The sequence below is a fragment of the Marmota monax genome, unplaced genomic scaffold (assembly GCF_021218885.2).
Source record: "Marmota monax isolate L192 unplaced genomic scaffold, Marmota_monax_Labrador192_F-V1.1 WCK01_AAM20220418_F8-fsc00002, whole genome shotgun sequence".
Taxonomy (NCBI): Eukaryota; Metazoa; Chordata; class Mammalia; order Rodentia; family Sciuridae; genus Marmota; species Marmota monax.
Window position 1 is genome coordinate 37,643,472 of NW_026693571.1, and position 27,654 is coordinate 37,671,125.

Genomic DNA, 27,654 nt, shown 5'->3' on the forward strand with positions numbered 1-27,654 from the left:
GTATAAGTGCTTAGACAATTGTTCAGCGACCATGGTAACAACAACAACAAAACCAGTAGGATGAATAGAGGACTGAATGTCTATTTGCCCTGCCTGTCTCCTAATTTGGGCAGTAGCAACCTGTAGCTTAAATGAACTCTTCTCGTCAGAGAGATGTATTTGGCTTTATGTGAAATGTGTCCCAAATGGGCCATCTGAAATATGCTGAACCCCCCACTGCTGCTGAGTCTAAAAAACTCCAAGGGGGCACAATGGTAAGGGTACCTCCGTGGGTAAAGAAAAAAATAAGTGAAGAATAGAAGTAGGATTCAATAATGTTAATATTCACAGTCAGTAGTCAATGGTGTCATGTGGGATCTTTTTCTAATTTCTGTTGTTTCATCTCTCCTTCTAACTTAGGTTTCCTCTTTCAGAGCTCCAATCAATTCTGAATGTTTTTGAACCCTCAAGAAAACAAAAAATCCTTCATTGTTCACAAAGGATACTTAAATTTAATCTCAAACTTAGATGAATTTTAGTGTTCATTCTGTCACAGTAAATATGAATCAGAGGCTTAATGATTAAAGTCTACAAATGTATCTGGAAATGTATGAAAAATGTATACAAACATGTAAACATGCAAAACAAGCTGGAAACTTGCTTACAAACAACAAAGGGAGGTAAGATTCATTTACAGGAAGACGAAAGAGTAAGCACCAAGCCTGGACACCACACATAATTGTGGAAAAGATACCGGCCCCTAGATAAAGGAATTTAAATGACAACTTTGACATTATTAATAGAGATTATATTTAAGATTTTATTTATTTATTTATCTGTAGATGGATGCAATACCTTCATTCCATTCACTTCTACATGGTGCTGAGGATGGAACCCAGTGCCCCACATATGCCATGCAAGTGCTCCACCACTGAGCCACATCTCCAGCCCTTAAGAAACATTTTGAGGATGTGAAAACTAACTTTTTTAAAAAGATGTGACATTTATACATTTATCATCAGGTTTCTGCAAAGACTGAAGTCCCAGGGGGCTGTCCAGGTATGTTCATTATTCATCTTTGTATCTCTTACACTTAGCTGAAAGTCTGGTGCACCAGAAGTGTGTTCTCTAGATGATTTGACTAGTGCTTGCAATGCATGGCCAGTTGCTTGATATGACATAGAAAGTTTTATCGTAATGAACTCTATGTGATTAAATTCTGGGCCCTAAACACAATGTTTGTAGTGAGTTCGCTCTCAAGTCCTTTGGTCTATAGAAATGTTGTCTGCCGTGACTGTGGACGTTCCTGTTATCTTGAGTTCTTTAAGGATTATAAAGACAATGATTTTCACTTTTATAACTTTCTAAATATATATGCTGGACATGTGTGTCAGGATTTTGCAAATTCTTGATTAACATGCATCCTAAATGCTAACAGATGGTTGGCAACATAACCAACAAAAATTTTACTAAGCTTCTTCTCATTAATATAAACAGTTTGAATTATTGCCATCTTCCATGTATTCTAGAATATTCCTTTAGTCCCCTTCTCTCAGGGAAATAATTTGTTAAATAAATAAACATTCACTCTAGAAATGGAGAAAACAAGCTTTATTATAATGATTTGAGATTTTTTGTGCATGGTAAAGATATACACGAGTCTTGTTTCTCCTATGTTTCAAGACAGAATTAATTTAAAGTTTTATTGTAGACTAAAGCATCCAAAATACTGTGGTACGTATGTAGCTACGAACATACAAACACTTTGATGCACAGCGTTCATTCTTTAAATAGGCAGTCAGCATTTTGATTCATAAAGTAACAAATGATAAGAATATATCAGTATCAATGTCAGAGAGCGCAAGACTTAGTGTTCTATACACAAAACATATGAAACGGACCTATAAAGATGGAATGTACAAAATCTAAAAAGAAAACAAAGGAAGCAAAAAACCTTCATACTCATACCTTGGATTGAAAGGCTATAGAGATGAGAATGATACAAAAGAATTCTGTTACGAGAATACACTGTTGTGCTGGGGAGTAGCTCAGTGGTAGAGCGCTTGACTACCATGCGCGAGGCCCTGGGTTTGATCCCCAGCACTGCAAAAAAAACCAAAAACACTCTTGATGACAGAACATTCCCCATGTCATAAAGCAAAAGCATTGAGTTGAGTTTAAGGCTGTGTTGCTTTCAAAAGTTAATGGAAGTGCTGTACATTCATTGGAACAACATAGCCAATTTATTAACCTATTCTAGAATATTAATAGCTTTCATACATTCTCCACAAACAGATCACACAATCACTGCCACACAATTCATCTTTAGAAAGTTTTTAAGATTAGCATCATGATTTGTAGCTTACTGTCATTTAAAACAAAACAAAAAAGTATTTATACCAAATAAATCTTTAATGGGCACTTAGTTTCCTTTATGGCAACGCTAGATTCCTAGATATCAAAAATATTAAAAATAATTGTAAAGTTTAAAACCCTGCAACATTTACAGAAAGCAACAGTATTATACGACTTCCGGTTAAAGCAAAATTAGATAAGGTCTGCATCAAATAGCTTCAATTTTATCCTGCCTGGAAATGCCTTGTTTTAAAATTATTCAACTAAAAACACTCCTCCCTTTTCAGAAGCTGGTGAATAGAGAGGATGTCATAGTATCCAAATGTACAAAAAGATTTTTCCCATTTGAAGTGATCTGCAGATTATTTGCTGTTGACTTGCTGTTTCCTCCAATTTATTCAGTAGGTATTACCTAAGCATTTATGTTGACCCTTCAGTATGAGGATCCATAGATACTAAGTAAGGTACTATTATTCCAGTTAATTCCATTCTAGGATACCCTGTATATTTAGTAGTGGAAGCAAGTGTGCAATAGTTGCATGGATCTGGGGTATTAATTGGCCTCAAATCTAGTCATAAGGAAACCTGGAGACTTGTTTAATTATGGGGTCTAAAACTTCACCAAAATACTATATGCCATTAAAAAAATGGCAAACACAGTCATAAAGGCTTTTTATTTATGTGTTTCAGGATGGTCAAGTAACTCCCTCCATCCCCATGTCCAGCAGGGGAGGTCTGTATTGGGGGAAAATGCATCGTCACTGACCTTCAAATCCTAATTGGCAATACTATGCCATAAGTGCCCAGGGGAATTTTGAGTGAGTACTTTCTCAGTGCTACTTATCATGAATGTATGACAGGTTCTATACACTTGACAAAGCGAAACCAAATAATAATGGTAGCCCAGAATAAAAGCCACTTATTTTAATATCCTTCTCAGTTTACCAGAAACCATTTTCCATAGAATGTGACAAAATTTCATTTAAATCTTATCTATTTGTATCTTATCAGCAGCACTTTCTCCCCCAAATATGCTCACCAGAAATACAGTAAATGCACATATGTATCCAGGTATGAAATGTTATCTATATTTTAATATATATGATTACATATTTTGGGGGAAAAATATAGTGTTTCCTGGAGTGCCCATAGTATAGGTTTAGTTAAGAGACAGTGGAACAGGTCCAAATCAAACTATCTATATTCCATTCCAGTTTGTGCCAAAATTGACATGGAAATAAATTAACTATGTATTTAGATACTTGGCCTGATATGATATGATGGCGGCTGATTAATTTTTAAATTCATTTCTAAGTTCACAAATACTTCAAAAAAAAGAAAAAGAAAAAAAAAAAAACCCTCTGTAGGTAAACTAGTTTTAAAATCAATAGTCTAGGGCTGGGGATGTAGCTCAATGGTAGAGCATTTACCTAGTATGTCAAGGCCCTGGTTCAGTCCCCAGCACTGCAAAGCCAGAGAAACAAACAAACAAACAAAAAACCCCAACAGTCTGTGATAGAATTTAAATAGGAAGCCATTTACACTTATGAAAATACTTTTATGAAAATAAACTAAAATTAACAACCAATTTAAAAGGTTTTCTTTTAAATAGTCCAGGAACTATTAAGAGTCTAGCCTCCCTTTTAGGCAGAACATTTTATAGTAAATGGCAAAATGAAATTCCTTTCCCCAGGATGTAAACTCTGAGGGGACAGGGATGTTTTTGTTTGTTTTATCTATTAGTCTATTCCCAGTGCCTAGAAGAGTGCCTAGAACCTAGAAGGGACTCTGTAAATAGGAACATTTCAATTCAAAGACTTGGGCTGCAGGTGCAGCTCAGTGGTAGAACTGGCGCTTACATTTGCAATTTCCAGCACCAAGAAAAAAATTTTAAAAAAAAATCAAAGACTTATTTCACTGGCATTAGGAAACAAACAATGTCTTAGTTTAACATTCTAAAAATTTTATTGGATTTTATAACTTCATCACATAGACTTGATAATTCAAAAACTAAAAAATTAAAAAAAAATTAAAAAATACTAAACCTTAATGTTTCTCTTTCTGAAAAAGCTTTTTTTTTTTTTTTTCAGAGCTGATCTGGGCATAATAAATTTAATGGGCAACTGGAAGTTGCTAGATTCCCTTCCAAATTTTAAAAAGTCCTATATAGACGATGGCTGAATTTTAAATTAATAAGCAATAAGCATCACATTCATATAATAATACATACAGGAAATGTTTTCTTATAGTACAAGTTCTAAGGTGCTTTTAATGAAAAAGATCCCAAAGTCATTATTGAAAACATCAAACATGACATCCTGTTTGGTAGAACTGAGTAGAAAATTAAACAGTGGAAACAGACTGCATCTTATTTTACAGTATCAATGACAAGATTGACTAAATTGTTCTTAACATTTCTCAAAATGCATTTATACTTAGTTCAGATGTAAGTCCAGTTCAACTTTTATTTTGACCTGTTTTTCTTATTTTTCTGCTCTTTTGAAAACACAAGATGATCAGCCACCACCATCATTCCCGGGAAATGGCAAACATCAAACCTGTGTTAGGGCTTGCTCCACAAGGACGGCTTAAGCTGCATTAGTAAAGGAATGTGCTGAAGAATGGCTGGACAGAATGCTTCTGTCTTTCAGAGTGCTGCCTATTTCAATACACCAAAGCTATATATATATTTATATTATACATTCTATCTTACCCTAATCATGTATACATAGTCCCTTGATACCTCTACTATTCATTGAACAATGATAAATAACCATAACATGCTCTTACCTGTAATGCTCTCGAGATAACAGAACTTTGGTAACACTCGCTAAGGGGAAATCATTAATCAATCCACATGCCTTTGGTTGACACCATCGGTCCTCCAAAGGGCTGCTTATGGCTCTCTGTCCTAGGATACTGGTGTCCTACTACATGTGCTGACATTTTGCAGAAGGTAAAGCTCTTGCTTTCATGAAGTGGAAGAGGAAAGAAAGACACATGTGAAAACATGGCACAGATAAAACGTGACCTTTTCTTGATTACGTTCCAGTATATTCATCTGGAGTTAATGGGGCTATTCGTTGACTGAAAGGTAGTATTACTTCTGTAAGATGATTTTTCAAAGCATCAGAGATTTTCAGGTTTCTCAGAAAATGTACTTTGTTTTCTGATACCAGGTGAGTAGGAAAGAGAAGGTAAGAAGAACAGACAGAAAGGATCTTTGATCTAACCCAGAAAGGCTGGGAAATCTGCATTGACTCTCAAGTGTTGTCTGCAAATCAGAGCTGGGAGGATTTTGCAAGACAGCCTCAATTTTTTTTTTTTTTTTGAAGTAAGTAATATGTAGTTGTCGATTACCAGCTCCCCCACCCCCCCAAAGAAGGAAAGAAAGAAATAAAAAACATACTGTAAAAGTGAGGTTAGAAGGTTCCGCAGGCCTTTTGACCTGGGTTAAATAAAGTATATAAGGACGACAGAATTTGTTTTTGGAAGCTCTGCTCAAAGGCTATCATTCACAGGATTAACAAATATTTTTACATATGCTAGTTTTTGTTTAATGTTTGTTTGATTTGCAAAATTAATTTAACTACATAAATCCCTGTCCTATAAGCCATAGTTCACAGGTGTAAAACTTCGCAGTTTGTATATTCAGTAGAAGACTTTTTTTTTTTAAACCCTAATGGTGAATTCTAGAAATTGGATGAGCAGTTTTTTAAGGAAACTGTTACATTCAGAAATAACCATGGAAAGTTCATCAAAGATTCCTTCTAGCATGAAAAGTCTAGTCATAATCTGGTCCCGGGTGGAGAAATCCATTCCAGTTTATAGTGCAAGACCGTCTTGAGGGGACATCTGGCTGGCCACCGTTACTGTAGGTATCGATAGACCTTGAAACAGTGATTTCCAGAGTCTGCAACCACAACATGGCCGTCTGAAGTTAGGGCTAGGCCTTGGGGGCCGTAGAGTGGGTCAGCAGATGTGTTAATGTAGGACAAAAACGATCCACTCCCATCAAACACCTGTAAAAACAGAAAGCCAGATCATCAGGGAAGACGTGATGGTAATGTGCTGAAATATGGTTTACAGAACGCTGGATGCTAACGACTTTAATATAAAAGTGTGTGTTCACCTCTAAGTTTTCTTAGGCCCTCTGGGCATAGCCCTTCCCTCCACCTATTCTTTCCTTGCTTCTCCTCCTGCCTCTCTTTACACTCAGAGTCACTGATAGAGAACAGCCCCTGGCTGCCAGATCTCCCTTGGATTCTGAAACTAGTCGCAGAAGGATTTGGTGGGGACGGCACTGGATAGTGCTTAAAAAATGAATGACCCTTATTTTTCAGCTTTTCCTTCCAGCTTTAAATCTCCACCTCATGCCCACTCTTGTTTTGTTTTGGGTATTGGGGATTGAATTCAGGGGCATTTGACTACTGAGCCACATCCCTATTTTGTATTTTATTTAGAGACAGGGTCTCACTGAGTTGCCTAGCGCCTCATCTTTGCTGAGGCTGGCTTTGAACTTGTGATCCTCCTGCCTCAGCCTCCTGAGGTGCTGGAATTATGGGTGTGGACCACCTCACTTGGCTCACGCCCACTCTTACAGGAGAAAAATCAGCAACTAGATCAAAGAATGATCCTGAGTCACAATGGGCTATGGAAAAAATCGAGATTTCTTTTTGCTTTTCCCAAAAAAGAATAAATTGTAAGAAGTCCATGGTTCAATGTGTATATTTAGATATGAAAAAGGTCTTCTTTTTGGTTAATAACCTTCTTATAAAATAAAAGGAACAAATTGATGTCCCTATGCTTTTTCTTTACCAGAGCCAGGCTGGTTTGTTTTGACCATATACAACTTTCTTTGGCCCACATGGCATTTTTGTTGTTGTTGTTGTTTTTGGTAGTGATTTAACTAAGGATTGAATCCAGGAGCATTCCATCACTGACACATATCCCCAGGCCTTTTTTAATTTTTTTGAGAGAGGGTCTCTCTAAATTGCTTGGGGCCTTGCTAAGTTGCTGAGGCTGGCTTTGAACTTGTGATCTTCCTGCCTCAGTCTCCAGAGTCACTGGGATTTATAGGCATGTGTCACCACTTCCGCTGGCCCACTTCGTGTTTTAAAAGGCAGTGTAACTAGTGGTGCTATGAGGGCCACAATTTTTAGCACTGATAGTCCCATATAGTCCTACTTAGTGAACTTGGTTTATTTTTGTGGTACATTAGACCCTTGACATAGTTCTCATGAGATAGAGAATATCTCTTTCAATATAGATGTCCTCTGGGATAATTAAGCAAGGTAAGTAAGTATATTGGAGAAATCAAAGTATTTGTGTTACATTTATAGTCTCAATTTTTTTCCTGAGAAGTACCTGTTTCATATTCAAACTGATGATGGAAGCTGTCCTCACAGAGACACCTGAAAGTGGCTGGATTTGACAGTGCACTCTGGGTTTTCAGAAACACATAGGGCCACATTAGCAAGGATGAATAGTGGCATCTGGAAATATGTATTTACATCCATGAAGGTATGAACACAGAGAAACTAGAGAACAGTCTTCCTTCAACTTGAGGATCCAAAAGCTTTGTTCTTAATGTAAAGAATTATGTTTTAGTGCTTTTTTCCATTTCTGGAATGTAACCAGTTTTGTTTTGTTTTTAATATTCAACCAAAATGCCAGATGCCATTCTGTTATTCCTAAGCCATGCAAACATAAATTCATTACTGTTATTATAGAATTGTTAATATTTTACTTTGAAATAACTAGATTCACAGGAAGTTACAAAGACAGTAGTAAGAAGTCCTGTTTATCCTTTATCCGGTTCCCCGAATGCTTCTGTCTTCTCCACTTACTCTGCCACATAAAACTCAACAAATTGACTAAGATATATGCATATAGATTGTATGTTATTTTATCATGTGTACAGATTTGTGTAACCACCACTAAAATCAACAGAACTATTACATCCTCATGAAGACCTTACCCTTGCTACTCCTTGAGAGTTACCCAACTTCCCTGGCCCCGCTGCCCTCACAACCGCTACTCTTTTTTTCCCTCTCTATAATTTTGTCATTTTTAGAATGTTACATACGTGGTATGTGAACTTTTCAAAGTGGCTTTTTCACTCACCACAATGCCCTTGAGATGCATCCACCTATTGAGTGAATCATTAGCCTATTTTAAATGCTGAGTAGTATTCCATAGTGTGGAAATATCACAACTTGTTTAGCCATAAATCTACTGAGGGACATCTTGGTTAATTCAGTTTGGAGCTATTACAAATTACGTTCTATGAATGACAGCATATAAGCTTTTATGTGGACATAGTTTTCACTTTTCTGGGATACACTCCCAGGAAAGCAACTTCTGGGTTGCATAGTAAGTATATGTTTATAGTTTTTTTTTAAAGAAACTGCCAAACGGGCTGGGGAGGTGGCTCAAGCGGTAGCGCGCTCGCCTGGCATGCTCGGGGCGCTGGGTTCAATCCTCAGCACCACATAAAATAAAATAAAGATGTTGTGTCCACCCGAAAACTGAAAAAATAAATATTAACAATTCTCTCTCTCTCTTTAAAAAAAAAAGAAACTGCCAAACTATTTTCAAGGTTGATTGTGCTATTATGTGTTCCCACTAGCAATGTAGTAGTGATCTAATTTCTCCACATTCTCACCAGTATTTGGCATTATCAATAGTTTTAATTTTAGCTGTTCAAATATGATTGCAATAGTACCTCATCATGGTCTTAATTTGCACTTTTCTAATGTCTAATGATGTTGAACATCTTTTCATGTGTATATTGATTCAATGAAACTTCTCTTTATCTCTCTTGTCTACTTTCTAATTAGTGTATCTAGTGGTGCTATGAGGGCCACTATGGTTATTTTATTGTTGAGTTCTGAGAATCCTTTTTTCTTTTTTTGGGTACCAAGGATTGAACCCAAGGGTGTTTGACCCCCAAGTCATATCCCCCGACTATTTTTATATTTTATTTAGAGACAGGGTTTCCCTAAGTTGCTTACAGCCCTAAGTTGCTGAGGCTGGCTTTGAATTCATAATCCTCCTGCCTCAGCCTCCAGAGCTGCTGGGATTACAGGCATGTGTCACTGCACCTGGCAGTTCTGAGTCTTTACACACACAAGGTGTAAGCCCTTCATCAGGAGTTGCTGGGAGCCATTAGCCAAGTAGGTATGACAATTTCCTTGCCAGCATACCCCATGTTGCTGACATTTGCAGTGACATTGAATGTAGGTGACCTTGCTCAAGGACCAAGGCGGATTAGGGTGTTCCCGGTTTAAGATAATCCTGTTTAGGGCGTTCCCAGTTTAGGTTCCAGGTTTAAGGTTTAAGATTATTCCTGCTGGGAATAGGGCGTATCCTGCTGCCTGAGTTCCCCTTGAGTTCTCACGGGATTTAGATAGTATTTTTTTGGAGATAGAAGCCCAGAGAAAGTGGATTTGGGCAGAGAACGTGGATTTCCCCAGAACATGATTGTAGACGGCTGGTGTGAGTTCGGGAATAAAGAGTTGCTGTTTGAATCTACAAGCTGTGTGGTGGCTCGTGATTGTGTGCCCAGCCAGACTGCGGCATTTGTGCCCAGCCAGACTGCGGCATTTGGCGTCCCGTGCGGGGAACTTCTGAAGCTTAGAGGTAAGTGAAATTGTTCGCCCCTGAGGAAGAGCGAAAGAATGGGTGACCAATTCAAAAAACAATGTGTTATTGTTTTGATTTATCTTGTTTTTGTTTCAAGCTGCCTATCCCTAGAAATTTCTCAGGCAAACTGGAAAAAATGGTTGACTAAAGGTTTGAAGTTTGTCGGCCCTGAGGAAGAGAAAATTGATACAACGATTTTTTATTCCGTTTTTGTTTCATTCAGTTTCGGTTTTGTTTTGTGTTATCTTATTGGGTTGCGTTATCTTTATAGTAGATTAGAAATTAGTAAAAAACAAACCGAAAAGATGTTAAGTAAATTGTTAGAGGTTCAGACCATGGAGAAAGACATTTTAGATCAAGCAAAAGAGAAGGTCTCTTGAGCTAGTCAGACAGAGGAAGAAAATTTAAAGGAAAAGGGGTTGTTAGGAAACAGGCCACAACAGGAGGCTGTTAGTAACTCCGTTTTACCACAAGAGGGTGTAATTCAACCAACAGCCCCACCGATGGAGACAGCTGAGTGGCCCTCAAACCCCGTAGTTGATAAATGGGATCCTGAGACAGGACCTCAAAGATTAGCATGCCCTGTACTTGAACAGGCAGGAGGGTAGCGAATTCACTGTGCTTTAGATTTTAAAACAGTGAAGCAGTTAAAGGAGGCTGTAACAACCTATGGTCCCCAAGCTCCCTTCACGGTAAGCATGGTCGAGTCCATTACTAACTTGGACATGACGCCAGCAGAATGGGCTAGCATGTGTAAATCTGTACTAAATGGAGGACAATATTTGTTATGGAAGGTTGCCAATGAAGAATTTTGCGCAGAGACAGCTAGGCGAAATGCAGCAGCCGGTTACCCTCAAAGAAATCTAGACATGTTGTTAGGAAAAGGACCTTATGAGGGTCAACGGCAACAAATTGAATATGATCCTGCTATATATGCACAAATTGCTGCAGACGCAGTTAGGGCATGGAAGACTTTACAAGGACATGGAGATTTACAAGGTCAGCTATCTAAGGTAATACAGAGAGCTAATGAACCTTATGCTGACTTTGTAGATAGGCTAATTCAAACGGCTGCCAAAATTTTGGGGGATACAGAACAAGCAATGCCATTAATAAAACAACTGGCTTATGACCAAGCAAATCGTTGCTGCAGAGAGGTTATTAGACCATGGAGACATGAAGATTTAAACACATATATTAAATTATGTAGAGATATTAATGAACAAGGGCAAGTCTTGGCAGCTGCAGTACAACAGGCTTTAGATGCCAGGCCAAAAACATGCTATGATTGTGAACAAACAGGACATTTTAAAAGGAATTGCCCCATAGGAGGAGGGTTTAACAAAAGTAGGTATCAAAGGAATAGAATACTGGGTATTTGCTCACGATGCCGTAGAGGGAGACATTGGGCTAATGAATGCCGTTCTCAAACCACCATAGAAGGTACTCCCTTATCAAAAAACGGACAAAGACCAGGTATTTATCCAAGATATCGTGGAGAAAGGCATCAGGCTCCATTGCCAAAAAACGGACAGGGGGGCCCAATGCCCCGGGGCCCACAACCACAAATCTACGGGGCAGTGGAGGAACCCAGCAACACCTTCAGGCTAGTGCCCAGGACGCATTGTCCATTAAATCCCTCATCAGACAAACCCGAGGGAGCGCAGGGTTGGACATCTGTGCCTCTGCCAGAGCAGTATTAACTCCAGAGATGGGAGTTCAAATCATTCCCACAGGAGTAAAAGGACCTCTTCCCCAAGGAACAGTAGGCTTATTACTGGGACGTAGTTCATCTACATTAAAAGGACTTATGATAAGTCCTGGGGTAATTGATCCTGATTATGTAGGTGAAATAAAAATTATAGCTAGTTCTCCAAGAGGTATATCAGTAATTTCACCTGGAGATAGAATAGCACAGTTGTTAATAATACCCAGCCTACATAATAAATTTCCTAGTCATAGTGTAGAAAGAGGTTCCAGGGGATTAGGCTCCACAGGTGTAGATTGGGCTATATTGTCTTTAAATTTAGATTCTCGCCCAATGCTAAAACTAAATATTCAAGGTCATGAGTTTAATGGGCTACTGGACACAGGAGCTGACCTTAGCATCATATCTCGTCAAGAATGGCCAAAACATTGGCCATTACAACAAGCCACTCAAACGCTTCGAGGCCTAGGAGTGGCGACTAATCCCCATAGAAGTTCTATGATATTAGATTGGAAGGATCCTGAAGGATGTGAAAGAACTATACAGCCATATGTATTGGATCATCTTCCTATAAATTTATGGGGACGAGATGTCCTAGATCAATTAGGTTTGACGTTAACAAATAACATCAATCCTAATGCGCCCACTACTAGGGCTAGACAAGGCTTTAGGAAAGAAAAAAGATTAGGAAAACAAGGGCAAGGTATAGCACCACCACTACAAATAGATCAAGGAACAGACAGACATGGGTTGGATTTTCAGAAAGGGCCACTGAGACAATCAAAATTACTTGGAAATCAGAAAGACCAGTGTGGGTTCCTCAGTGGCCCCTGACTAAAGAAAAGACACAAGTAGCCCATGATCTGGTCAAACAACAATTAGCGGAAGGACATATACAACCTTCCATATCTCCCCATAATACTCCCATTTTTGTCATCAAAAAGAAATCTGGTAAATGGAGATTATTGCAAGATTTAAGAGCCATTAATAATGAGATGGTTATTATGGGACCTGCTCAATCAGGGATTCCTCAATTGTCTGCTTTGCCAAAAACCTGGCATGTTTTAGCTATAGATATTAAAGATTGTTTTTTTTCAATTCCAATTCATCCCGAGGATAGTCCACGTTTTGCATTTACTATCCCTGCATTAAATCATGAAGGTCCTGATCAGAGATATGAATGGAAAGTACTCCCTCAAGGGATGGCTAACAGTCCAACTATGTGTCAAATATATGTTAACAAAGCAATCCAGCCACTTAGAAATCAAAATCCTGAACTACAAATATTTCACTATATGGATGATGTATTATTGGCACATAAAGATAAAAACATATTGCAGGAATGTTATGCCACACTTACAAACTTATTAAAAAATTATAATCTAGAGATAGCAATAGATAAAGTACAATTAAATTTTCCAATTAATTATTTAGGAGTTCTATTATCCTCAACCATGGTCCGTCCACCAAAAATTCAAATACGAGTAGATCAACTCAAATCACTTAACGACTTTCAAAAGTTATTGGGAGACATAAATTGGATAAGGCCTTATCTAGGTATACCAACAGGAGAGTTGGGACCTTTATTTGATATTCTAAAAGGTCCATCAGATCCAAATTCACCCCGCATGTTAACTCCTAAAGCAAGAAAGGCATTAAAAATTATTGAAACATATATGGAAAATATGCATTTGAAGAATTGATATAAGTTTGCCTTTATTATTTATCGTACTACCAACAAAAAATATTCCTACAGGAGTATTTTGGCAAGAAGGTCCATTATTGTGGATACATTTATCTTATTCTCCTAACACTATTCTTACTAGGTATCCTGAGGCTGTAGGACAATTAATACTCAAAGGAATAAAAGCAGCGAAGGGAGTGTTTGGAATTTCTCCCAATAAAATTATTACTCCATATACTATGGATCAAATTGATGAGTTAGCTAATGAGTTAAATACTTGGGCAATAATCATGTGTAAATCTAATGTTACATTTGATAATCATTTACCATCTAATCCTTTGTTGTCTTTTTGGTCTAAGCATCCTGTAGTTTTTCCTAAAATGACAAGAAAAACACCTATCATGAATGCTCCAAATATATTCACTGATGGGTCTAATAATGGTACAGCAGCAGTAGTTACCCCAGATCGAACTTTTACATTTTTAGTACCCAAACAATCAGCTCAAAAGGTAGAGCTTAATGCAGTTTTACAAGCTTTTTTGATGTTTAAAGATTCTGTATTTATTTTCTGATAGTCAGTATGTAGTTAATGCTATAGTATCTCTTGAAGATGCTGGTAGGATTTCCCCTTCTTCTACTGTTTTCTCTTTGTTTTCCACTATACAAAGTCTAATCTGGGACAGAAAAGATCCATTCTTTATAGGACATATCAGGGCACATACAGGATTGCCTGGAGCCCTTAGTTTAGGCAATGATTTAGCAGATAAAACTACACGACATACATATTTTCTCTACATTTGAAGAAGCTACAAATTTTCATAAAAGGTTTCATGTTAATGCTAATACTTTACAAAAGCGTTTTAAAATAACTAAGGAACAAGCCAGACATATAATAAAACAATGTCAAAATTGTGTGACATTTTTACCACAAGTTAATCTTGGGGTCAATCCTAGAGGACTGATACCTAACCATATTTGGCAGATGGACGTCACACACTTGCCAGAATTTGGAAAATTAAAATATTTACACGTTACAGTTGATACTTCTTCCGGATTTTTGATGGGCTCCCTTCATGCCGAAGAAAAAACTAAAGATGTTATAGCTCATTGCTTACAAAATTTTGCCACTGTGGGCGTTCCTAAACAGTTAAAAACCGATAATGGTCCTGGCTATACCTCTACCTCTTTTAAACAATTTTGCTCATCATTTGGTATTACTCATATAACAGGAATCCCATACAATCCACAGGGACAAGGCATAGTTGAAAGAGCTCATCAAACTATTAAAACGTACTTATTAAAGCAAAAAGAGGGAATTGGAAGGGGGTATATATCCCCCAAAGATAAACTTAAAATAACGCTTTTTACTCTAAACTTTTAAAATTTGGATTCATCAGGACTTAGTGCTGCGGAAAGGCATATGTATCCAAAAAATGTACATAAGCCTAAAGTACTTTGGAAAGATATTCTAACAGGACAATGGAAAGGTCCTGACCCAGTGATTGTCTGGAGTCGGGGCTCTGTTTGTGTTTTTCCACAGGGAGAACAGCAGCCGATTTGGATTCCAGAGAGATTAACTAAAACAATTTCTACAGATCGAAAAGAAGATGATTTGACTCAAATCCATAACAGCTGATATCCAGAACTCCAGCTTGGCCATTCTTACATCTGTGACAGTGATTAACCAGGATGCTTTTTTCAATAGCTATTTTATTATTGCATTTTTCTACATCATAAGGTTCTATTTTTATTTTTTGAGCTCATACAAACTTAGGTTAATGTTTTTCTGATCAGTTTTATTTTTTGACTGTGGAGTTTTTAAACATTTCAATGGAGATTTCACCTAGGTAAAGCTACAAGGCCTTTACTATTTTCTTATGTGTTGTACGTTTGTGTACACTCTTGTGTTTTGTGTTGTATGTCTGTATGTGCGTATGTCCATATTTCTTATATGAGGAGCGCTCATGAAAAAATGGATCCGAATTATTATTATTTTTTTTATTCACGTGATTTAAATGGTTTAATTTAAATTAGGTAAACAGCTGTTAAGGATTGTTTTTAAAGTAGGTTAACAGATCTGTTTGTTTACTTTCACCTTTCCTTTTCATTATATTTAATAATTCTTTTCAGGATAATGTCTTTTTAGCATCATTGCCAGAATTCCTATCTTCATCCCAGTGCCGGTGAAGACAAAGATAAAACCAGACTACAGCTTCTATGATAGCTATCACAGTAAACTGTATAAACTGATGCATCAATGAATTTAACTCAACAAGTAATGCTCAATCAAGGAGTCAACTTACTTTGGGAGGAAACGGATTTTGGGAGGAAATGGACATATTGATAGATTCCTCCGCTTTGAACTGCTTGCAGAACTTGCCTGGACTATGTAACTATTGTTTGGTGCAGCGAATTGTGGTAATGCTGGCATATCTTTGCTGATGGTGTCACTAGTGATGCAATTTTTATTTCCTTGCCAGCACACCCCATGTTAATTGTGGTAGTGCTGACATATCTTTGCTGATGGTGTCACCAGTGATGCAATTTTTCCCAAGGAGCCGTCAATTGGCTTGGTGTCGTGGCATTTCTGTATCCTCCTCCCTTCTGCTAGTGATGGTCTAAAATTTGGGGGCCAATGGCTTATGCTGGACCGGTAGTCAGTGACGGGTATGATCCAATTGCAGTGGTATCAACCTAAGACAGGAGGCTGATGCCTAAAGGTCAGTTTTCCGATGACAGGTAAGAACCATATGTTGAATTGGACAACCTACCAGGCACGGTCCTTAAGCCACATTGCTTGTTATTTAATTAATCAGAAGGGGGGAGACGCTGGGAGCCATTAGCCAAGTAGGTATGACAATTTCCTTGCCAGCGTACCCCATGTTGCTGACATTTGCAGTGACATTGAATGTAGGTGACCTTGCTCAAGGACCAAGGCGGATTAGGGTGTTCCCGGTTTAAGATAATCCTGTTTAGGGCGTTCCCAGTTTAGGTTCCAGGTTTAAGGTTTAAGATTATTCCTGCTGGGAATAGGGCGTATCCTGCTGCCTGAGTTCCCCTTGAGTTCTCACGGGATTTAGACAGTATTTTTTTGGAGATAGAAGCCCAGAGAACGTGGATTTGGGCAGAGAACGTGGATTTCCCCAGAACATGATTGTAGACGGCTGGTGTGAGTTCGGGAATAAAGAGTTGCTGTTTGAATCTACAAGCTGTGTGGTGGCTCGTGATTGTGTGCCCAGCCAGACTGCGGCATTTGTGCCCAGCCAGACTGTGGCAAGGAGTGTGGTTTGTATATGTGAAATCTAGAGAGGAAAAAGGGAAAGAAAGGGTGGGGAAGGGGGTCTCATGAAAATCAAAGAGAAATAATAAAACAGGAAAGGGAACAGGGAATGGGAGGATGAGGGAGGGCAGGGGTGACATACTGGGGACTGATATTAACCAAATTATATCATTACACTGTGTGCATGTTTGACTATGTAACAACAAAACTCTATGATTATGTATAACTATAATGCACCAATAAAAAAAGTGGGGAAAAAATGTGGTTTGTAAATATTTTCTCCCATGTCTGTTTGCCTCTATTGTTAGCCTTATCTCTTTCACAGATCCAGATGTTTATGTTTGATGAAGTCTAATTTATTCTACTTTCCCCCCTATGCATAGTTAAAAACCTCTTCACCAAGCTCTAGGTCTCCAAGAGTTTCTTAAAATCTTTTAAAAGTTTGTTTTCTAAAACTCCAATCTCCTAGCTTTCCATTTAAACCTATGATCCATTTTGAGATAACTTTTTTATAAGATGAGATTTATTTATTTTGCCTCAGTGGTTATCTTATTTGTGACAGCCCCATTTGTTGAAAAGGGTGTCTTTGATTCATCCATTAAATTGCTCTTATGTCTTCCTCAAAAAAATCAGTTGGCCATATGTGTGGGGGGACTACTTCTGGATTGTGTCCTGTGGATGTGTCTTCCACTAGTACCACACAGGCTTGATTAATGTAGGTATATAGAAATATATATACCTGCCACCAGTACCACACAGGCTTGATTAATGCAGGTATATAGAAATCCGGAGAAGCAATTCCTCTCAATTTATTTTTCTTTTTCAATATTGTTGTAGCTATTCCTGTTTCTTTGCTTTGCCATATAAATATTAAAATAATCTTGTTTGTTATCTACAAAAAAATACTGCTTAGATTTTGTGTTAAAAACCTGTATATTAATCGGAGTCAGTTGATGGTGCTTCATGTTGATCCATCCCTGTTGAGTCTTGTCATCCATGAACATCCTTTATCAATCCCTTTATTATTTAATCTTCTTTTATCAGCATATTATAGTTTTCAGCATATAAATACTGGATATATTTTGTTATTATTCCTAAATATTTCAATTTTTCTTTTTCTTTTGCAATTGTCAGTGGTATTGTATTTTGAATTTTTGGCTTCCATGTGCTCATTGGAAGCACATTAGTACAGCTGATTTTTGTTATGTCGATCTGGTATTCTGTGATCTGGCTCAACTCCCCTATTAGTTCTAGGAAACTTTTAGAGATTCCTTGGCATTTTTCATGTAAATGATCCTTTATCTGCGAACATGCAAAGTTTTAAATTTCCTCCTTTCCAACTTGTAAGCTTTTCATTTCCTGTTTCTTCTTTATTGTGCTGGCTGAACCTTCTGGTACTATGTTGGATAAGGATGGTGAGGACAAATATCCTTGCTTAGTCCCTGACCGTACATGAAAGGTGTTTCACCCAAGAGAAAGCTGCTAACCAAAGGTTTCACAGATGTTCTTTATCAAGTAGAGAAAGAGTCTCTATTCCATCATGAAAGTGTATCAAATGTTGTCAAATGTTTTTTCTGCATCAATTAATATCATAATTTTTCTCCTTTAGACTTATAATATGGTGGATTAATATTGACAGATTTTTAAATTCTAAGCTGGCCCTGCATCCCTGGAATAAACTCTACTTGGTCATAGAAGGATTTTTACATATTGCTGAATTCCATTTCTCAGTATTTTATTAAAAATTCTGGGATGAACACAGTATATTTATGAGGAATACGTATGTCTGTAGTTTTGTTTTTTGTATTGTCTGTGTCTGATTTTGCTATCACAACTTCAGCAGCAGGATTGAAAGTGAGCTGGGAAAGTGTTTCCTTGTTTACTCTTTTCTGGAAGAAACTACGTAGAATTAGCATTAATTTTTCTTTAAACAGTTAGTAGAATTCTTCAGTGAAACCCTCTGAGCCCTGACATTTCTTTCTGGAGAGTTTGAAAATTATGAATTAAATTTCCTTAACAGTTATAGGGCTATTCAAATTATTTATTTCATACTGGGTGAGTTATGGAGTTGTACTTTCTGACAAATTGTCCATTTTATCTAAGCTGTTAAATCTGTAATATGTAGAGTGTTTACAGAATTCTCTCTCTCTTTTTTTGGTAGCAGGGATTGAACCCAGGAGCACTTAACCACTAAGTCACATCCCCAGCCCTTTTAATATTTCATTTAGAGACAGAGTCTAAGTTGCTTAGGACCTTGCTAAGTTGCTGAGGCTGGCTTTGAACTTCCAATCCTCTTGCCTCTGGGAATACAAGCATGCGCCACTGCACCTGGCTTATGTGTGCTTTTTAAATTGAAACACTAAATAACAAGGAATAGCTAAAGGCTTAATAATTACTATAATTTTATGGTAATGATGAGTATAAGTGACAACTGGGGGTGTCTGCATCAAATGTAATGTGACATAAAAATTTCTTTTGATTTTTTCTTGGTGACAAAATTATAGGTATTACTAAAACTACTGCAGATTGTTACCTTAGATTGTTAACAAATAAAGGGAAATGACAATTTTCACTCAGAAATTAGTAAAAATAATAATGTAGTATTTATGCTCAATGAATCTTTTGAATTCCATCCATAAATGAACCTAAATTGGGGTTCTATGGGATCCACGTTTAAAGCCCTGAAATAGAGGATCTCCTGCTGTAGGCACGTGCCTTTGGTCTAGTCCAGCTTGCATTGTTTGGTCCTTTTGGTGACTTAACCAGTGGAGAAGGGAAAACACCCCCAATCTGGGGGACAGCCAGTTCTTCTTCATTTTGAACAAAGCCTAACATCTAACCATATACATGATTAGTGTTCAGTGTACCTGGATCCTGCTGTTTCCCCAGTCTGCCACAATGATGTTTCCATTCGAATCCACTGCTACACCTGTGGGGGCATTAAACTGCCCATTTCCTTCTCCGTTGGAGCCAAACTTCAACATGAATTCTCCTTCCTGATTAAACACCTGTGGAAATATTTTTAAATTGTTTTACATTAAAATCATGGACCCAACATCAGGGACTTAAAAAAATATCTCTCTGAACAGGTTACTTGCAACAAAACCTGTAATATAAGGCATTCTGGGGGGAAAAAAGTAAATCTACAAACTGAAGCTGTCTATCACTTATGGTTCTTCAACGTACTACAGAAACCTGATTCATAATTTATTTAAGTCACTCTTCTCTTTTTTACAGTTTATATCTAGTTATTAAGTACTGATGTGAAAAATACTTTTGTTATAAATCATAAAATACAAATATAAGGTGGTATGAGTAAGTAGAGCTATAATTTTCAGCAGTATTATTCTTTCTGACTTAAACAGCTCCATTTCAAGAATGGACATTGTATTTCCAGTGGGATAGAAAGTCATTCAGTTTAGACCAGAGAGGGGGTTTTTGTTAGGTCAGAAAGCTCAGAATCTATTACTGTTTTCCTACATCACATAACAAGAAAGAGGAGACTGGACTCCATACAAGAGGAGATTCAGAGTGTGTGTGCGTGTGTATGCACAGCCACTTGCACAATGGTAGCAGGTGAAGAGTAAGCAAAGGACTTATTCCAGTTAATATAGGTAGTCTATATGATTCTAAGGCTTTGACAAACAGAACCTACAGAGATTGTTAGAAGTGAGGGGATAAACAGAACGCTTTTTTCTTTTTGGTACTGAGGATTGAACTCAGGGGCACTTAACCACTGAGGCCCATCCTCAGCCCTTTTTTTATATTTCATTTACAGACAGAGTCTTGCTGAGTTGCTTAGGGCTTCGCTAAGTTGCTGAGGCTGGCTTTGAATTCGTGATCAAGCAATGGGATTTGCTGTGGTTAAGTAAATATTTTTATTAATACAGTGTTACTATGTTTTTTATATATATGTATGTTTGTGTATGTGTGTATACATATTTTATATATATTATATATAATACAGAATACTGATTTTGAGATAATTAACATTTTAATGTGTTAATGTTATCATTAACATTTTAATGATAACACTACAGTAAATATAATTCTATCTTGATGCTTAGATGATACTTAATGGTTCTGAAATGTCTCTTGAGACTTTATTTTAAACATCCATCACCATGATGTCTAGATGCACAGAGACAGTCACTAACAAATCCAAAAGGACTACACTCCAGGTACCTTTAGAGTAGAGATGACTTAAATGTGGCTTGAGAAAGTTCACCATATGTGAGCGTAGATCTAATTTGAGGATGAGCTCAGGACCTTTGAGGACCTCTTTGGTTCTTCACAAAGAACAGACATAAGAACAACCAGCTTTCACTATGGTGTTTTCCTTGACTGAAGGCTGGGGTGTGGTTCAGTGGTACAGAACTTGCCTAGCACGTTCCAGGACCTGGGTTTAATTTCCGGCACACACAACCCCTCTACCTCCCCAAAAATAAAGCATAAAAAAAGTACCCTGACTCTTTCTGTCACCTTTTATCCACATCCTTCTAATTTTAAAGACCAATGGGAACAAATAAAATATATAAAAGAAAAAGGTCAATGGGAATGTGTCTATGCTGTTGAAGACACATTTATTATTCTCTGATCTTTCCCTGATTAGTTCCTACAAATAATAAGTTTGTTTGTACTTATCTTTCTGAGTCACTGTATTTCCTTGGCATAACTGCTGCTTCATATTAGAATAATGGAGAATGCTGAATCTTGCCTTACTTGTTTTATAATAAAAAGAAAATATATACAGTCATCTCCCCTAATCTGGGGTTTTATTTTCTTCATGTTCAGTTACCTATACCACTGGAGCAGGAAAATATGATGTGGAAAACTCCAGAAATAAACAGTTCATAAGTTATAAGTAATTTTCATTATAGTATATCGTTTTAATTGTTCTATTCCATTATTAGTGATTATTGTTAATGGCTTATTGTGCCTTATTTATAAGTTAAACTTCATCATAGGTATATATAAGAAAAATATAGTATTTATATAGAGTTTGGTGCTGTATAGTTTTGGGGGCTCCCCCGGGGGTCTTGGAACTATTCCCCAATCATGTACTGCAGGGCTGGGAAGTGTAGCTCAGTCATAGAGCACTTGCCTAATGTGTGAGGCCTGGGTTCAATCCCCAGCGTTGGGGGGGTGGGCAGAGTACTGTAAATAGCTAAAGAACTAACTACAGCAGACTTACTTGGTGGCACTGACCTATGAGTACAGTTTTTACATTTACCAACAGAGAAGTGACCTGAGTTCAGAACTATTGCTGTCACATGGGAAACCAAAGAGCCCACGTATTTCAGAGAAGTTGAACATCAGTAGCTATCATATCAGCACTTATGCCAGAGAGAAGAGAAAAACAAAAGGCTATGACTTTCTTAACTAAGAAGAAAACTGGGTTTAAAGAATTAAAATAATCTATCTCTACTGTCCTGAGAACTTGATGAGTTTTCAGAACTTTAGTGATTATAAATTTCTCATATTTTGTTTTCCATCTAAAAGTCACTGAATTACTTACAAATCATTCAGATGAAAACATATTAAGAGGCAGAAATATGAGCTGAGATTTTTATAACTTTGCTCTTTGTTAAGTATTTATAGCATTAAAAAAAAAACCTGACAATAATTCTTTCCTGATTTCAAAATCTTCATCATGTCAAATACCTGAATGATATGAAAGTTTTCTTGATAACCCCAGCCCTAATTATACAAATACATTCTCTCTCTCTCTCTCTCCTAAGAGCTGGGCCCTTAGCCTCCCAAATACTTCCAACCTCCTATAAATCTTTTCTCTGGAATCATGAATTTTACACATCCCTATTTTTATGAAGTCATTATTGCTGTCTGCCTAGCACTTTGGTTACTTACATATGTTTCGTTTGTTTCTAGAGTGTCAGGGCTGATTAATAGGAGCTGTCCCACTACAAACTGTTGATCCATAGAGGCTGCCTGGAGCATAGGACAGGAAAGACTCTGAGGCCACCAAGTGGCTTGGTGGAAAAGAGCAACTGGATTAATCATTGTCTTCCGGTGGGTGGGTGGGAGGGCAGCACTTATGCCAGGCATTTGCTAGCCTCTGCCCCTGTGAAGATCTTTCTGGGTTTTGTTCTTGTTGAATGCCTTGGAGCTAAACAAATGGTTCCTCTATAGAGTGATGGAGGGTAGGAAGAAGGATCACAGCCTGTGTTCTAAAAAGTGTCAATTAGAGCTGATCAATAGAAGCTGTCCCACAGCGACCCCCTCACAGAAATATGAGCTCATTCTACAGCAGTGTTATGGCCCCTGAAGATAGGTACATGCTCACTTCCTGATGCCTTTTTGCTATCCTCCTCCTCCTCCTCCCCCTCCCCCTCCCCCACCCATCCCAGTGGAATTTTCCTATCATCCTCTTCCTTTAGACACCTCCCTTAGAGTGAGACCACAGGGAATGCAGCTTATCTGCAGTGGGTGTAGGGGGCGCTCTACCACTGTATGAGCAACCCTGGAGACAACATGGCAGAGAATTGCCATAATAAGGCAGGCAAAGCTGGACACTCTTTGCCCTCATCCTGCCCCATCTCCCTGGCTTACTGTGCTCTACTCTTTGCACAAGAGCTGACATTCATCAAAAAAAGCTCAATGACTTTCCATTTACTCAGGTTAAGGAGATCTTCCAGGATGGGCTGGGAAATGAAGCACTTAAGAAGAACTTCTGAGCATTAAAAATCCTACCCCTTACCTGGCTATTCCAGTTACCAGCACAGAAAAGTAATTATTAACTTTGGTTGCTCAGTGGTTGTCTCTAAGTGCAAACATTAGTCATTGGCCTACCACTTAAGCTGTTTCCTTATTTTTCCATCAAAATGACTCACTTTTAAACACTTAAATGAATTTATAAGAAAAACTTTGGATCAGTTTTATGAGTACAAACAGTACCACTTGATATAAAAGAAGGAATCCCTAAAAATATTTTTCTTCTTTTTGGTAGTGCTAGAGATCAAACCCAGGGCCTCAGGCATAACAGGCAAGAACTACCACTGAGCTACATCCCTAGACCTAATCATCCTAAAAATTAACACATTAAAATATGTCAATAAATAGTGAGATCTATAAAAAACCAAATATGTGTGTCAGAGCACTGCCCTTGGCCACCTGACATACATCAGTGGTCAAGAAGATCACTAAGTGTTTTCTCGTCATAACAGTAAAGCAGAAATATGCCTGAGTTACCTTATTAGTTCTTGATTTTCCTCATAATAATGTTTAAATTTTCCTCTTCCTGTACTCAGTAAGAAGGATGTAATATATTATTTAAAAAGGCCATTATTTTCTAAGTAACACCAAATGTGTGAAAGTATTTTAAACTATGAAATATACCACTTCCCCCAAGTCTGCTGAAGCACAATTCTTATAGATTTTATTTTAAAGGCATTTTGGTTCATGAAAATTGAAAAAGTGATTTTTGTTTTAATCTGTCGGATAGCCACAAAATATTAAGTTTCAGAAAGTTCTGTTTCTACATTCAAGAAATTGCTTTTTAAAACTTAATTTTCAGATCGTCTTTGATAAATTTTCTAATCATCTTTAATAAAGCAACTGCAACTGTATTTTGTTCAATTCCCTGACTCTTTTAAGTCTGTATGTCCACATGAAAATCTGCATTTTTAAGCATAAGCAAAATCTACTTTTTTGAGGTTAATTTCCTTAAATTCTGTGTGTCTATGTAAGTATTGTATGTTGTTCTCTCCCAGACCAACTTCTCCATAAAAGCAGCTTAAAAAAAAAAAAAAAAAGTAAATAACAACTGATGTGTTCATAGTACCTTGACAGAATGATTATGGAAATCTGTAACAATAATCTCATTATTGCTATTTACAGCTGCAAAATGAGGACCTGCAATAAAAAAATGGAAAAAAAAATTATGTAATGACAACAACAAAAATAATTGCAACAGAGCAGTTACTATAACAATAACAAACTGAATACATTAACTTGATTATTTAAGAAAGAACAAATAACCAGAGACCCCGATCCCTGCATGATCATATAGCCAGCCCTTTGTGCTCTAGATAATGTGGATCCTATGTTATTCTACACTTGGGATTGTCTAGTCTGACTTCTCCCGGATCAAGCAAAGAGTTCCAGCAGCCCTAACAAAGTAGGACCAGCAGTAAGCATCAGAATTCATTCTCCACACCATCATCTGAAAGTCACACCTGCCAGCTTCTCTGAATACATTAGTCTTTTTTTAGGATCCTTAAAAAAAAGTGTTTACTAAGGAAAGATATGAGGACACTTAGCCCTGGAAAAGAGACTCCAGTATGTAATTTTTTCTTTTCTAAAAAATTGAGCAGGAAACCCACTTTCATAATTTGGAGTGACATTCAGAACCTGGCAGGACAAAGAACTGGAGACAAAGCACAAAGAAAGATTATGCAAATGAATGTAAAATGCCCAAAGCATCCTTTCAAAACGAAAATGAACTGTGTTCAGCCTCTTCTTGCAGATGTGAAAAAACCGAAGCTTGTGATTGCTAAGTGGCACTCCCAGAAGATAAGTAAGAGACTTCCTCCCTGCACTTGGCAAACATTCTGAACCCTGTTCTCATAATAACTTAGGTGAAATAAATTCCAACTAGAGGCTCTTTAAATAAAAATTCAGTATGGAAAACAGGAGTTACTCCATTGTTCCTCAAAGAGTTTTATTTTTAAAATGTTTTATTTTAAATGCATATTTTACTTAACATAAATATTTGAGGAGCAGACTTGTGCACTGTGAATTGGGACCCCACAGCAACCACACATGAACTGCAGTCTGACTTACTGGTGGAGTAACTGAAAAGCATCTAAGCATGCTTCAGCTTAGATTTCATCCCCAGCATCTTTCCCCAAAGCCAGCAAACACCCTGGGGATGTGGCGTCTTCAACATGCTCCATCATGCAAATGTGAGCAGAAGAAGCATAAAAAAGGGGGTTTACATATTACCGTCGAGTGTACCTGCAAACTGCCTGTCCCCATTTCCTCGGCTACCAAACCTGGTGACTATTTTCCCATTTGGTTGGAAGATAAACACGCAGCATGCTTTGTTGTCCACCACAATAATGTGCCCGTTGCGGTCCACAGAAACTCCTTTGGGCCCCATCAGCTTTCCCGATCCAATTTTTGTCTGTTAGAAACAAGTGCAGAAATTGAGTACAGACCTCAAAGTTTAACACTAGAGAACATGAAGTTAGACACTGTTTCAGTAAACGTTGGCTCGAATGTTCAGGCTGCACAGGTACTCAGGCACCCAGTGATCTCTGTCTCAGCAAATTGGCTTTGTCACATCTAGTATCTGCTATGAGTATTTATACGAAAATCTTATTTTTTAAAAGGGATCACCACCACCAAAAATGTTCTAGAATTTCCTAGACTAGGGTCACAATACCCTCTTCTAAAGAGGTGGTGTAGTTGAGTGACAGGTCACTGGGTTAGGAGTCAGAGAATTGTCCTGCTGCTGTCACCTGCTTTCAGCACCCCCAATGTGGCCCAAATTTAATTCCTTTTATTTCCAGATTTCTTATCTATTAAAAAAAAAGTCAAAAAACCCCCACCAACCTTAATAACTTTCAATGGTACTTCTAGAATATGTGTTAAGTAAAATAATGTAGGTAGGGCTGGGGTTGTAGCTCAGAGTGCTTGCCTAGCATGTGTGAGGCACTGGGTTCGATTCTCAGCACCACATATAAATAAAATAAAGGTACATTGACAACTAACAAAAATTTAAAAAATAATAATAATGTAGGTAAAGGGTTTAATGTAGAGCACACAGTAAGCACTCACTAAAAGGAAGCCATTGTTGTTATTATTACCTAGCACTCTTGATGTTGAAACTGCCAGGCATCTGCCACTGACGTTGACTAGAATTCAGTTCCACATGAGTGGAGGTCATGTCTGTTTTATCCACCACTTCCTGGTGTATAACAGGTACTCAACAAGAATTTACTAAATAAACTTTAAAAGACTGGATTATTAGTGGGTAATCATGATGAAATGGTTTCACTCTTCACTTTATTTTAAAAGGACAGAAAAACATGAGATTGCTATCAACCATATATCATAAACACTTTAAGTTTCATTCATGTTCCTGAACCAATTAAATTTAATGAATACATAAATGCATGTTGGAGATGCAGTTTAACTTAGTATTATTTTTGTAGCTCCGTTTTATGGAGTGCTCATAAAGAACTGCTTCACGCATTTACCTCTACTTACTGGCTCTACAGACCTGAGCACCCACCATGTACTCGATATTGTGTTCCAGGCTTGTAGTAAATAAACACAGATAAGACACAGCTTCTGCCTCAGGGATGTCTCTGTCACACTGGCACCCACGCCTCAAGCATCAGAGGGAAACACATCTATGTGTGTTTTTATGAGAGCTCTTTCAGCTATATTACTGAACAAAGCAAGGTATTGAGTAGGGAGTAGAGTCTGAGTCCACTTGGGTTAAATGTATGCATACAGGCATGTACTGTATAGTCAGCCCAAGCATCCTGGGCTCTGCAAATACAGGCTCAACAAATCTCAGATTGAAAATATTCAGAAGACAAAAGAAAAAAAGTCTGTGTGTGTGCTGAACTTATACAGATTTTTTTTTTGGTCACTATTCCCTTAATAATATAGCATAACAACTATAAACATTGTCATTTACATTGTAGTAGGCATTATAAGTGATTTAGAGATGATTTAAAATATACAGGAGAATGTGACTTGTTTCCATGCAAATTCTACACCATTTATCTGAGGGACTTGAGCATCCTCAGGTTTGTTATCTAAGGGGTGGGAGGTTGCTGGAACCAATTCCCCATGGACACCAAGGGACAATGGTACTTCTGAAAGGAAAAATGAGAAACCAGTGTCTGTACCTTAGAAAGCGGTATCAGTGGTGGCAGGAGACACACTCACTGTTCATTTTATACTCTTAGGCACATCTTAAAAGCCTATTTTCATGTATAACTTTTTAAATTAAAAATTAACAAC

At 37.5% G+C, this 27,654-nt stretch overlaps 1 protein-coding gene across 12 annotated transcripts in view; it reads right to left on the reverse strand.

Annotated features, from left to right (window-relative positions):
* Positions 1-1,575: 1,575 nt before the first annotated feature.
* The window catches only part of Trim2 (tripartite motif containing 2), a 199,875-nt gene continuing 173,796 nt past the window's right edge, over positions 1,576-27,654 (reverse strand). For all 12 annotated transcript variants that reach the window (XM_058583901.1, XM_058583902.1, XM_046458902.2 and 9 more), the window contains 4 exons: positions 25,630-25,798; positions 24,455-24,525; positions 19,521-19,661; positions 1,576-6,356 (listed from right to left, as the gene is read on the reverse strand). In XM_058583901.1, coding sequence (XP_058439884.1) covers positions 6,204-6,356; positions 19,521-19,661; positions 24,455-24,525; positions 25,630-25,798 — 534 coding nt within the window. In that variant the 3' untranslated portion in view covers positions 1,576-6,203. The remainder of the gene's footprint in view (positions 6,357-19,520; positions 19,662-24,454; positions 24,526-25,629; positions 25,799-27,654) is intronic.